Consider the following 14,593-nt stretch of genomic DNA (forward strand, 5'->3'; position numbering starts at 1 on the left):
CCACAGTCTGCGAAGGCAACACCCTATCGCAGCATCGCTAGACCTCTTCAGGTGTTTCTCCTGAGCCGCCGCGCACAGCCGAGCCAATGGAGGGACTATAACGCGGCGGCATGGCGGACCGAGAGAACAGGAAAGGCACCCCGCCGGCTGGCCGCAACATCCAGGTGAAGTCCCCGGCCGGCTTCAGGTAAGAACCCCGGCGGAGGGAGCCCTGGGAGGGGAAAGGGGGTGGTGGTGGTGGTGGTGGTCTTGTGAGGGCTGTGAATGAGCGATGAGCCAACAGCGCTCTGCAGAGCTGAAGGTGCTGATGCTGGCTCCTCGGAGCCCGCTGCAGCTGCGCTCGGCTCGGCTCGGCTCGGCTCAGCTCTGCAGATTGAAGTGGCATGTTTTTCTGTTTGGGCGTGTCTGCTCCCCCGAGGACCGAGACGAGCTGCCTGCTCCCTGCTTACACTACAAGAATACATTTTCATACATACTTTTTTTTTTTTTAATCATCTGCTCCAACCCCCCCCCAAAATAATCATTTGCAATAACTGGAAAGAAGCATTGCGAGTTCCAGCTTCGATTAATCAATCGATATTTGCTGCTTTTTTTCCTGACATCAACATGTTTTCGCTTAAGCACAGTCTCCCTCTGTCCACAGGAGCTTCATTATGAGCTTGCTTTACAACAACACATGCTGATTTAGTGTAGTGCTGTCCCTGTAGTCCAGCCGGTGGCTTAATGTATTTGTGGTGCACACTGATGTTTTTATTAACAGTACACACATCACATGCATCTCCTATCACTATAATAGGCTATTAGAGAAACTCACATTGTGTGTGCAGGACTGAGTGATGAGTTTACAGCAGCCCTGTCAGAGCTGTAGTACCTTTCCTGTCTTGTTTGGATTTTGAATTGATTGATGAATTTTAAAATATTCTTCCAACAGAGACCCATCGCTGCAGATCTGTAGACAAGACAAATGCCCAAACATCTAGAGCGAGACCTAAACAAATGACCCAACATACAGACAGTAGACAATACCTGCACCAACCTGCATATGTGCACAAACACACACACACACACACACACACACACACACACACACACACACACACACACACACCACAATGCAGCAGTGCAAATCAGGATATATACAGAGGTCGGTGAATTGACCATAAATAAAAAAAAAAAAACTATAAACAGAAGATGAAGTTAAATGGATAACTAAAAATGTAAATAACTAGAATGGTTGCAATAGAGTAAAATGATATAATAGAGTATAATGGGGTCTCAAGACTGGTTCACCAGACATAGCAGCGGTTTGTAAGGACGACATCAGCCCGGAGGTTTGGAAACAAAACAAATATTCATATTTGTAGAATAGAGATGGCATATTTGTTAAATTAAACTAAATTAATTAATTACTCATTTAGTTTTTTATGGTAAAAAAAACTGGCAACTAGAATTTTACCGTAATAAATATAACTTTTTCTGCTATGGCAGTAATATGATATTAGTGCTGTTGGATTTACAGTAAAGGTTGCCATTTCATTCCACATTTTACCGTATAAATGCAAGGTTGTTTTTTTTTCATTAAAAGATGACACACATGCTGTATTATTGACATTTCACAAGGTTTTGCCGTGAAATATGACAGTGTTTTACTGTACAATTAACAGTCTGCCATTTAAAACACTACTTCATTCTGTATAAATTACCTTAAAATTTTTGGAATATGAAGTTTTATATTTTGAATATTTCCTGGCAAATTTTACAGTATTTTGCTGTCATGGTTTGACAGTAAAATCTATAGACAGTGTCTACCAGTCTTTTCTGCTTTTGTCTGTTTCATGTTAGTCTCCGTCTCTTTTGATTGTCAGACTGAAGAATCACTTCAGGCATTTTACACTCATCGTAACAATAATCAGTTTCATAAAATTGTCATTTCTAGGTTAGTTGATTATGAAAATAGTGTTGCAAATACCTACAGCAGAGGTTACCCAGAGTTCACCAGGTGATCAGTCAGAGCTCATTGAGCAGCTCAACATGTCAGAGAGCTGAGCAGGGCGAGGGGATCAGCTGCATGCTGTTGACAGAAACAGACACACACACTCTCAAACATCCTTACATCCTTTCATGGGGAGAAGCTGTGATATTTCATTGGCATTACTTGGTGGATGGTGGCTTGTGATCATTAGTCCCCAGGGAGACCACAACACACACACACGCACACACACACACACACACACACAGACACACACAGAAACACACCCTCAGGCTCGCCGTGTCCCTGTCTCATTATCAGAGCTGCACACAGTCATCCTTCTTCAGTTTTTCATCATTTCTCCGGTGACACCACAGTCGTTCCAGCAGAGTTTGATTTGTCTGACATAAAAAAAAAATATATAAATAAAACGAAATAACAACCTCAAAGTTACACGGAACATCAATAAAACTCTGAGGAGGGGAAAAGAAGCAGTAGAAGCAGTTTGGCCCTGTTAAACATTTTATAATCAAATATTTTAAGCTGGAAAGACAATTAAAAAAGAATAAATGAATTGCTTTAAAGCAGGAGTTTCTCATCACATGAGTATTTATTGACATTTTTTATTGAGTTGTAGTAGTGCCAGATAATCCACAACCTCAGAGTTGGCCTAGTCCCAGAGCAGCCATATGTTGGCATCCGTTCCCGCCTGCCTACACACACTGTGGTCGAATCCTGTAGTCTTTTCCCGACCTGCTGCTGTTAGAGAACAGGCTGTCGATCTGCTGCTGCCGTCTGTGCGCCTCTTTGTGTGGAGACATTCAGTGACTGAGCTCGCAGAAGCAGCTCACATTTTTTAAATGCAAAATTCAATCCACTGTTTCCAATTTTTTAAGGGACGGATCAGCGGGGAGTGTGGACAGCTAACGGAGCTGAATGAAGACTTACTTTTCATATTTAGGCGAACTGTCCCTTTAAATTCTCCCACACTGCATTGATCATCTGTGGCACGAGAGGGCGTAGCAGGAGACTCTTTGACGTTAGCACAGTGTGTGTGTGTGTGTGTGTGTGTGTGTGTGTGTGTGTGTAATGCAGCATGTAAGGAGCAGTGGGACAGTGTAGGATTGCAATCCATGCTGTAGTGCCTTATTGGGGGAGGGAAAAAAAAGGAACTGATGGCATCTGTGACCTGAAACCAAAGATCCCTCTTGAGGCAAAACTAATCCCTCTCACAAGCAATCAATATTTTCAATATTTAAAATTAATCATGGCACACTAACAATTTTTAATTCGTGGAGATTTAGATTTTGTTGTTTATACTTTTCTTTTTTTTTATCCTTAAATGGGAGTTAATGTCATTACTGTAAGTGATGTGATGTTGTTCGATCAGCAGTACATGGATGATGATGATGGAGTATGCTTTGTTAAGTCTGCAGTCAGGTCTGATCTTTAAGATAGACTTGTCCACATGGTTGTCTGCAAGTGATCAGATCAGATTTGACATCACCTGCCTATCTTCTGTGGTAACGACAGTGACTGTGTAAGCTGGTGACATGGCTTTTCAACATGGAACCAGCTTTGTCTGTACAGAAGCCTCCACCTAAAGTACAGGCAAACAGCTTATTTAATGTTTGTCTGTCCACGGACTGTTGTTGTCTGTTTTTTGTCCCGGTAGCAGCTGCATGATTCCTCCCGGTTGTTCTGATGCACTTCCATCACTTTGGATTTGTTGTTGTGTGTCGGGTTGCGAGTGACACTTTGAAATCTGAAGCACCTGAAATGAGACGCATCTGTGAAAATCTGACTGGAATCGCATTTCAAACCACCTCCAAATGTGGATCGTATCAAAGTTCATGTATTTTTCTTTTCTTTCTTTTTTTTTACTTACTGTGTCGGTATGAAGTTACAACAAATACATTTTGGATGAAAGAACAACGACCTGGGAATGAGAACGCATTTAGGATTGTTTTGAATTATATCCAATCGTGCAATTGAATATGTGCTTGTAGTGACTACAGCATAACAAAATGTTTTATGGTTGTCATAGCATTTAGTTAAGGTTAGGGAAATGTGATTGAGGCGATCTTTCCCAGACCTCAACCAAAGTTCTTTTAGTAAAAGGACTCGGTGCCTAAGCTGGGGAAGCGGACCCATGTCTCTCGAACCCACCATCGACTCTGACCACGAGGCATTGACTGTCATCCAGGGAGCCGTTATGTTTAGTAGCACAATGTACTTGGGGAAACAATATAATAATGCTGTATATGAAAGTAGTTTCTTGGAGACAGGGTTGCATAATGTCATATGAACTAAACTAAAATATTAAAACTTTCACGTGGGAATATGTTTAATTGCCTCTGCATACTAAAAAGCCTCCTGGCAAAAAGTCACGACTACCTTTTTGAATTATTAAATTTCCTGCATTTATCATGTGGGAGAATAGCATGATCATGTTATTTAGATCATGCTCTGTAGTCTGTGATCGCACGATGTGAAGAAATTAGCTAATAAAAGCAAAGGATCTAAGCAAATGTTTTCAAATGCACAGATCACTGAATAATCAAATTGACAGAGCAGAAGTGTTCATGATCTCACCCCCTCTCTCTCTTTCTTTGCTTTTCATCTTCCCACTGCAGCCTCCACACTTGACATGACTGCTGACAAGATCAGCTCAGGCAGATGGATTCACAGGGTGTGGGATATAAAAGGGGAGAGAGAGAGAGAGAGAGGGAGGGAGGGAGGGAGGCGAGGGAGGTTAAGCAGATTTTGAAATGTCAGATTCGTTACATTTATCTTTCAGGGACTTTCATGTTTTCTTAAAAAAAAAAAAAAAAAACTTTTCAGAGTTTTCAAGCAGGATTGGCTTTCCGTCTTTTTATCCTCAGAGAGACAGACAGAGAGAGATCGAGTGACTGAGACAGACAGACAGACAGACAGAGAGAGAGAATTTAAATTGGGCTGATTTGAATTTCACCCACAGCAGTAGCTGACATGGTGGACGGTTATTGCTCCGGTTGCAGTTCCCTCCACGCTGATTATTTACTCCTGTCGCTCATTTCTGCTGACACGGCACGTTCCCCCTAATGGCACCTCCCCTCTGCATATAGTGCATCTCTCTGTCTCTCTGTCTTTGTCTCTGTCTCTCACACCTTATTATCCTTAAAAAAGGAGTTATACATTTTATATCCTTAACCGAATTACGATGTGTACCTTTAATTCTTTAGTGTCGAATTCATCTTGTTTTTTTTTTAAGTATTTTTAATACAAGATTGTATCTTATTTTGGTAAGACACTAAATCATTATAGCCTGTTTTCCATTGTTGAAGAAACTCTGGCCATAAGGACTCCAGACATGTCTCTAAAATGAGCCTGTTTAAAAATATATAATATTTAAAAAGGGATTTTGGAAAATATCAGTTCCAAAATGAATAGTGTGTCATATGTTTTGACTTAAATGTGATTCTGTCACATCAGACTCATTATTGGTGAATCATCTCAGTGTGGCAATGTGAGGACAAATAGTCGAATGTGTGTATAAGGTGTCACCTTCCAGGCTTTATAGATAAAGCTTGCCCTCTTAGCCAAGACAGGCTTAAGATGCCAGCCGATGATCTGATCATGGTTTGAATGCAAAGACAGTATACGGCGTGGATGTCACATCCGTGACGTCACCCATGGGTTTCCGAAGACCTATTGTGGAGCTCAGTGTGGTGACTCCGGCCGCTCCCATCTTTGTAATCCGGTCTCTGTCGGCTGTCCACTAATCCGATAATGGGCGAAGCTGTGTACTTTGGGTGGAGTTGAGGCAGGCTGAATGAAGCCTGTATGCTCAGACAAGCCTGTAACCTGTCAATCAAAGCAGCCATGCTCTTAGTTATGAACATATCATCATCTATAGAGACCAAACATGTTTATTTCTGCTGTGAAGTTGGACATTTTAACATGGGGACTTATGGAGACTGACATGTTCTCTAGCCAGCCTCGTGTGGCTGTTCAAAGAACTGCAGTTTTGACCCTTTATCGATGGCTTCATTTCATAGCAGCGGAGGTTGCCTCTTGATGAAACATCTTTCTCTCTCTCACACACACACACAGACACACACACACACACACAAACCTGGGATTCCTCGCTCTCTTTCTTTCTGTCTCACAAGACAAAACATTAATATTTATTTTGCTCAGACACAGTTTGTGTGTGCTCTGTGTGTTTTTAGAAGATTTTCTTCTCGTTCCGTCAGCTTGTTGTTTTTCTTCTTTCTGTGCTCAGTCAGTGTTTGAAGCTCTTCTGTTATGTGTGTTTGTGTATATGAGAGTGAGAGAAAGCCAAAGAGCTCCATAGGTTCTGGCCAGGTGCCGAGAATGTGCTGTATGGCCATATGGCTGCGTGTTGGTAGCTCCGAGTGTAGAAAAATTAGGATGCAGTGTCTTTGACCCAGGGCCGGTCCTAGCTATGGGCAATGTGGGCGGCCGCCCAGGGCGCATTCTCCGTGGGGGGCGCACGAACGCCCGAAAAAGCAAAAAACCTCGGTAATTTTTCGATACCGCTCATTAAATCAGCGGAGCGGGCGCCCCGGGAGCGGGGTGTTGACAAGGCGGAGTGGGGCGTCGGACAGACCGATGGGGGCGCACGCATCTAGGGGCGCATGGCGCATCCAGGGGCGCACTGGCGGCCGTGAGGGCGCACGAGAAAATGTTCGCCTCGGGGGGGGGGGGTTCGCCCAGGGCGCAAATGTGGCCAGGACCGGCGCTGCTTTGACCTTCCAGAAGTAATGTTTGAAGCCTTTTTTTTTCATAGCACTGCTTCTTATTGGATCGAAGCATGTGTGTTAGGTTGTAATGGATGTTTCATATGAAAACATGGATGAATGAAATGCTTTAGTCCTCATTTAAAGCTACAATCATTGATTTCTGTCCACCAGGGGTCGTAAAAACAAGTTGACAGACAACTGAAACATTAGAATAAAGTCGATATATATATTTCTTTACACATTTTTTTTCAAGCTTTATTTCCTAAAAAAAGTTTTATTTACCAAACGCCACCCCATATTTCTTTACACATTTACAGATTTGATTATGCAAACACAGTGTTAAAACTCTCCACTCACACTTGTGAAGAGTTTTGCTCCAATAATGACCCCACAGTTTCAGTTATTTTAGCTCAGGTTTGGTCTCCTCCACCAAAAAACCCCCCAAAACAATCTCAGCTTGAGTTGCTGAATGTTGCACTTTCTTCACCCGTAACTTTTCACTTGATTTGAACTGATCAGTGCTGCTTGGACAGTCTCATTTGTGTTATTAGAGTGATCTCTCTCAGCTGCATTAGCAAACTGAGATACACCTCATTGCTTCATGAATTCATCGAAGCGTTTGGTGGCTAAAATGAACACGATGCTCTATGTACAGCATTATTACCTACATACAGTGCATATGCTCTGGTCTATGAGATGCTGGCAGGAGGTTTTAAGGTCAGCTGGGTTGACGGGGTTAATGGAGTGTACAGTACAGCGCTCACAATTTCACACTCGCATTGATTTTGCGAGGAAGCTTTAGCAGCTGCCTCAGCAAGGAAAGATCAGCGCAGGTTAAAGAATAAATCCAATTTATTATGACTTTTTTTTGTATGTTTTACCTTGATATCTGTCGGCAATATTAATGTTGTGTTTATCAAGTTATTGGCTTAAATCTGGGAACACAACAGACACGCAACAGGGCAAACCCAGAGGTAAGCAAAACCAAAAAAGTATAAATAAGTGGGAATGAATTAAAGACAAAAACAAAACAAGTCCAGATTATCTGGATAAACTGCTGGCTGCTTTAGTTGTTGCCCACTCTTCTGACTTCTTTTGTTTTATGCCCTGTCACTTGTCTTTTTTATCAGTGTCTCCGTGTTGCTGGAGCTCAGCAATTACCTCGGGAGAGTGCAGAGCTATCTCGACTGATCGAGATAATGCCGGAAAGTACAAGAACAGGCTTCGCGTTGTACTGAAAGAGAATTTTTCCTAAAAGAGGATGAATGGAGAGAAAGGGCGGAGAGGAAAATTAGGAGTCTTATGATCAATGGACTTCATGAATAATTGAGTATGACAGTGTTTTTGCAGAGACAGAGACAGAGAGGAGTGTCTTCTTGTGCTGATGTTTTGGCACTGGATGATTTGCTAACAGCAGCACTTTCCTGCAGTGGCGTAGTAAATCTGATGCACACCGGACAGAGTAAACATCAAGCGGAAAAAGAGAGAGACGAGAGCGAGTGAGGAGCAGATTATATAACATTACTCCTCTGTGGCAGATTCGGCTCCTCTGCTTTGAATAATTCCCCACCCTACATCGCTCTCTCCCCCCCCCCCCCCTCCGGAATAGCAGCAGCAGCAGCAGCAGCGGTGACGGGCTCTGAATCGGACGCCTCTCCCATCGACCCGGACGAGCTGCACCACCCCCTCCTCCTCCTCCTCCTCCTTCTCCCTCTCCTTCAGCTCTCTTCCTGCTTGCTCCTCCCTCTCGCCCACCCACCCTCCCTCCTTCACTTTCTAACCCTCTTGCTCCTTCTCCTCCTCCTCCTCCTCCTCCTCCTCATCTCTCAGCTGTGGATGCCCTCCTCACTTACAGTATGGACTCGGGAGGGGAAGGAGAAGAGGGTTGGATGGAGGACCAGTGGGAGAAATGGTAGGGCATCTCTCTCTTATTCTTCTCTCATTCGTGCATTTTTATTTCTGTTTCACTGGCATGCAGCAACATGGCTGTGTGTGACCTTGTGTGTGTGTGTAACTGCTAAATACGCCTGTATCTCGCTATATGTCGTCTCCGTGCATCTTAAAAGCTCAGGGCAGGCATGCCCTTGAAGGAGAGCAGATGCATATGGCCGCGTGCGTGCAGCAGAGGTTGCTGGTTTATGTTAACCAAAAATAGTACCAGTGAAGCCTCAGAGGAGAGCACTTAATGTTGGTGTGTGTTATAGCAGCATTGCCGACGTAGGAAATGTGTGTCTTAATGTATGAGTAAGGTGGTTGTTTTCTCTGGATGTGGTGACAGGATGGTCCTGATCCTAATCCTTGTCTTGGTCCTGTCCTTGCAGGAGGACATCACTGATGAATGACAGACAGCGTGCAGCCTTGTAATCTCTCAGCAGGGGTATATATTTGTAAATTATTAGGGAGAGATTAGGTAAAAAGATATGGGTGAAGGTATACATGCATCTGCTGTGACAAACGCTGGGCTTGGTGTGTATGAGAGTGCGAGTTGACTGAATCATAACAGCACGTCACAGATGCTAGTCCTGTGAGGCTGTAACATGGTAAGAGATGTGCAGGTGTAAAATATTTATAGTTATAGCGTGACTGTTCTGCGTTTCACTGATGCATTAGCAAATTTGGCAATGAATACATAAAAAAAAGCAAATTTGGGAGGAAGCAGGATTCAATTTTTTCACCTTTTTTTCATTTTTTATTCATCTCTTTTTTTTGCCTTGGAGTATTTTGGTCTGTAATTAGCAGCTCATTTGCATTTTTCTCTTTAGTTTCTCATGCTGGAAGCATTTTCCTGATCTGTCTTCACCACAACACAACCTTTTCCCACTGTAAACTGCAAGAGCAGCAGAGAATCCAACAACTTGTAGGCCCGTGGGAAAGCTAAAATCCTGGTGCAAATCAGGATGAGCTGCTAAAACGTCGACCCTCATCCACATTCGACCTTGTGTGCTACTTATTAAATAAAAGCTGCAGTCAACACTTAGAAACAATAGGTAAATACAGTGCTGTTTGCATCAGGGTCATAGCCGGATTCAGATAAAGACTAATGAGCCGGCCGGGCCCGTTATGGCCCGAGCGCGAGGTCATGCTGTCCTTCATTAACACAAGCAGAGAGGCAGGCCGAGGAGGCACAAACACATCAGTAGGCTGTCCTGTCACCTCCCGCTGTAAGAATAATGCAGGAGTTTATCCCAAGATCAACACAAACCGAAACATCCATCCTGCAGTGTTGCTGGCCTCTAAAGTCATTTAACAACAAACTGTGGGCATGTCTGCGATTTCATGTTTCTGAAGGGATGTTTTTGGAACCTAGATTTCATCCTACAGCTGATATTTCAGCAGTTATGTACATATGGCAAATTGGATCGTATCCGAGAAATGACAGAAGAGCAGTCAAGACTCAAACGTATCCTTCGTTGAGCCTTCAAACCATCACTGTATCCATTTTATACAGTAAACAGAGTTTGAGTGTAAGTCAGTGGTACACCTTAAAACACAGGGTGTCTACCTGAAGAGGAGTTTACATAATCAGCTAATTAAAAATCAATGTTGCTGTTATTGATACTGTGGCAGAGAAAGACCATACATACTGAGAACAGCACGTGTAATATTAAAATTGTCCCTGGAGAAATTATGGGACACATTAGAAGTAAAAGTAGCTAATGAGACTCTGATGTTGTTGAAAGGAATTTATATTTTAAGAGATTTTTGGCATCTTCTGAGTTGACTAAGATTTCTTGAGTGTCTGTTACACTGTTGCAGTGGCTTCAGCATTGAGCTTACATGAACTTTTACTCACATGCATGATACGTCTATTAACCTGTTAACTGTAGTTAAGTCAACTGAGCACTGTAGCATTTTGCATATCAGGTCCTGTCCTCATAAGTTGCTGCTTTGCATCCAGCTGATTCTCGGATGTTTATGCACGATTAACATTGTTATGGTTATAGGCGACGCAAAACACCCGCAGTACAAGTCAGTGCAGATCTGAAGCATCAGAAGTCAAGTTTTCTGCACCCAAACATCCACTTCAACCCTTCTTTCAATGACTTTTATGCTGTATAAGAACATCAGCCCCCCTGAATTAGAAAAAACATTCCCAGTGAACATAGTCTAGTTTCCTTTCTATCTTTTTTTGGCAGGGCATTTATAGCATAAATATTTATATTTTGTAGGATAGGGGGTTGGTCCAACAGATTTCACCATTCTTGGCATCTTCTCAAAAAGCTATAATGATAACCGGCTGTTAACAGAGATTAAAATGAGCCTGATATAACTAGTTAAAGTCCTGTGAAGTAACAGTGTCACAGTAGTGATGTTGGGGTCGGCATGTTGTTACTACAGTCCGGCTGATTTGCTGCATCTCACTTTCAGTGAGGATGACACGATGAATGTGTCACGGGGCTCTCTGACCTGGCGAACATCAGACAGTCTGCTGAGTCAGCCTGCATTGATCACTGTGTTGTGACTGGTGCCTGAGTGAGATGACAGTTATGCATCCAATGCCAGAGGAAAATATTCAGGGTTCGTGACTTTCAAGGTTATAGATAGGTCTGTTTAGTGATCTTTAATGAAAATTAGGTTTGGTGTGTGTGGTGTCTTTTGTTTATAGTATAGTCTATGCAAAAATAGGAGAGCTCTGGGGCATATTTGTAGCCCTAGAGGTCAGGTGTATCATATAACTGCAATCTACAATTGCTGGATGTCATTTCCCATATCTTAGACTATCAAAAATAAAAAGAATATGCCTAGAAATTTATCCTAAGGATTTAGGAGGACACCTTTTTTAGTATTAAAACCAAAAAACAGAGGGAACCAGATCTAGTTGGGTACTGTATGGCTCAGAGATTAGTAATTATTTTTAATTGGATGCCGGCATGTTTTTCTGACAGTTGCACACTGCAAATAATGATGTCAAACTCATCATGTGCTGCTGGGAATTTGCTCACAATAAGAGGAGACAAAGTACCAATGTGTGGCTTCATTTTACGAGAAAGATGACAACCGTGCTGGTTTTAATGTCTGTAAAACGATCATTTCAAGTAAATGTGACAACACTGGCAATGTGCTGAAACAGCTTTCTATGCAACGTGGGCTTAAATTCCAGGAAGTCTACACAAGAGTGACGCTGCTTCCCAAACAAGCGGCATGTCTGTTACCAGCGGTAAATATTCTGTCATTAGCGGCATTAACAGACTTTTTATTTGATTAAGAAGACATTGATTAAATCGAAAGCTGTACGAACTCTGATTTTATACATTCTAGACTAAGACATGATGAACAGTTGTGTTGACACTGAAAGCCAACTTTGAATTGATCAGGAATCAATAAGGAAATTGGTAAAGAGTCAGACCAACAAGCAGAATCGAAAATGGCATTGGTGTCAATGAAATCTTACGTATCAATACCTGTTTCAGACTTTAGGCACTTCAATACCCGAGACTGTTCTTCCTGAGTCTGGAACTTCTGAGGAGGTATTTTCGCTCCTGTTGAAAAAAGCGTCGCTGTACCACCAAGAAATATTTGACTAGGATTCCCTACCAGTTAACTCCAGTGCTTCTTACACCTGGAGTCCAAACCAGACGTGAAAAACAATCATATGACATATTCAGCATGAATATATGTATCACAAAAACAAATGGAGCATTTTAATGAGCATTATTCAACAGATGTTTGCTATGACCACTTAACGTGATCGTTGGGCTGTTTTGAAGTTGGTTTGTACAAGACACTTCTATAGTCGTAGGTGTATTATCTCCAGTAGACAGCGGGCAGTGTGCCCTCAGTTTGGAAAAGCAGACAGTGATCCTGGCACAGAAGAAGAACTGTGCATTGTGGATGAGGGGGCAGCAGAAAAACATGCTATATTATGAATACTTTCACCACTTTACCTTGTTGTCAGACAGCCTAACCCCTGTATTTTTATGCAGAAGCTCGCCATGCACTTTATTCCCCATAAAGATTAGACCACCAGAGGAATCATTTATGTAAACGGAGTGAAGTGAGTTCGGCTTGTTTGATGTGACCGCGCTCGACATTGTACGCCCTGAATGCTACCCTGTAACGTCTGAGCCTTGATGTGTGACAACATCATTCGCTCTGTATTATATTATGGTTTTGTTTTTTTTTCTCTTCCCGGGCGTCTGCATCTCTCCTTACCCACAATTCACTGCAGCAAAGGGGTCACCCTGTCCTGTCCAGGTGGTTTATCTCCCAGCATTTCATTTGCTCCTCCTCCCTCCATTCATTTGTGTCCCCATGACTCTCTCCATCCTCTCACTGTCCGCTGCCTCCATTTGCACTTTCCACTGGGTTTGATCTACAGCCACAACGTTGTTTCCTCTCACCTCTTCTTCACCGTTCCCCTCCTCCTTTTTGTCCTTGTGAAGGCCCAATTATAAGTCAAAACCTGCAATTCAGGCTCAAAATAGCATGACATACTTATGGCTGATTGGCTCTGATTGGCATTCATGCGTCATGTTTGCGGTCTTTCCTTTTCTTTCCTTTGATTTTCTTTACTCTCCTTTACTCCACCTTGCTCCTCTTTCCTGTAAGCAATGCTGATAACAGAGGGACACTCAGGAGCATATTGATTTTGTTCCTTTCCCAGGCATTGTCTGTATCGTAATATATTGCATTTGTAGTGAACTGATAAGCTTACAGTTTTTGTTTTTTGTCTCCGGCCAGCAATTCAATTTTGCTGGGGCAAAAAAAAAGTTCAGGTGGCGCCTTGAGTCAGACGTTGTTGCTCAGAGAAGGTCACGTCTGGTGGGTAAAGACAAGAACAGCTGGAGACAAATCGGCAGAGCTGATTTAGTTGAATGATAACCAGGTAGACAATGTGCAATGCTGAAAAAAATACCTTAAATCTCGAGTGTTTTAAGACACTAGTCAAGTGTGTTTTCCACTTAAGAATTCACTCAAATTAAATTTGACGTTTTGAATGTTAACACTGACATGAAAGTGAAAGGATTGAAATCAGACAATTAATTAGCTCTAAGCCTTTAAGCCTCTTGTAGCTAATTGTTTTGGTTCTCCGGCTGCAGTGTAAACCCACCGTGATGGTCGATGTCACTCATTAAGTTTGGCAATATGGTGTTGCCATCTTAGCTTGGTGGAGCCGGAAGCGACCAAATTTGGATGAGCGTGTAAGTTGGGTTAGATGAAAACATCTGAGGCAAAAAATAGGCAATACATTAACAGAATCTTGATTCATATTTGATTAGCACTGTGACTGCACAGTTTTAAGGTTTGATGCTGTGTGTTACACTGGATAGATAGATTGAAAATGGCTTGTCAGTCACAAAGTAGCAATGCCCTAATGCATATCCTCTAAATGGGACCATGATTTGCATAATGAACATCATTCTGCTTTGAAACTTGAAAATTGAGACTCTAAATTTGAGGGACAACTGTTCACTGAGTTGATGGTATATTGCTGTATGTTGTTTCCGAGTCTTTTTGCCCTGCAGTGGTTAAAAATATTTATTGCATTACATTGCTAATGCTGGTGTCACTCTTTCAACAAATCCCATAAAAATGCAATAATTCTTTTTGACTTCTGTACCCAGTTTGTGGCACTCTGCCCTAAGCCTATTCCTCAACAACACAGTTGTTGAGTTTTGGGTAACTCTGGTATAGTAGATTGTTGGGAACTCCTTTCAGCGGATTAGTACACATTTGAGACCTCCATGACCCTGTTGAGGATAAGCAGTTGCAGATACTGGATGAATGGATTGATAATACACATTTGGTGCATTAGTGAGCATCCACAGCGGCAGCATGGTGTACAGTATGGAGGGTCGACCCTTATCATTTGGTCTTTTGATGGTGTTTTTTTGACAGTAAGAACACAATCTGATCAGCTGCTACACCGTCACAT

The 14,593-nt window shown here is 42.4% G+C and overlaps 1 protein-coding gene across 3 annotated transcripts in view; it reads left to right on the plus strand.

The window, feature by feature from the left end:
* The first annotated feature begins 3 nt into the window (after nucleotides 1-3).
* mapk8ip1b (mitogen-activated protein kinase 8 interacting protein 1b) overlaps nucleotides 4-14,593 on the plus strand; it is a 48,162-nt gene continuing 33,572 nt past the window's right edge. Inside the window, exon 1 of one of the 3 annotated variants that reach the window (XM_027281545.1) lies at nucleotides 4-187. In XM_027281545.1, the coding sequence (XP_027137346.1) occupies nucleotides 111-187 (77 nt within the window). In that variant the 5' untranslated portion in view covers nucleotides 4-110. Of the gene's footprint in view, nucleotides 188-8,539; nucleotides 8,630-14,593 lie in introns of those variants that run through there. The other 2 variants (XM_010739563.3, XM_027281547.1) reach the window with 2 other exon arrangements.

Source organism: Larimichthys crocea, chromosome VIII, assembly GCF_000972845.2.
Source record: "Larimichthys crocea isolate SSNF chromosome VIII, L_crocea_2.0, whole genome shotgun sequence".
Classification (NCBI taxonomy): domain Eukaryota; kingdom Metazoa; phylum Chordata; class Actinopteri; family Sciaenidae; genus Larimichthys; species Larimichthys crocea.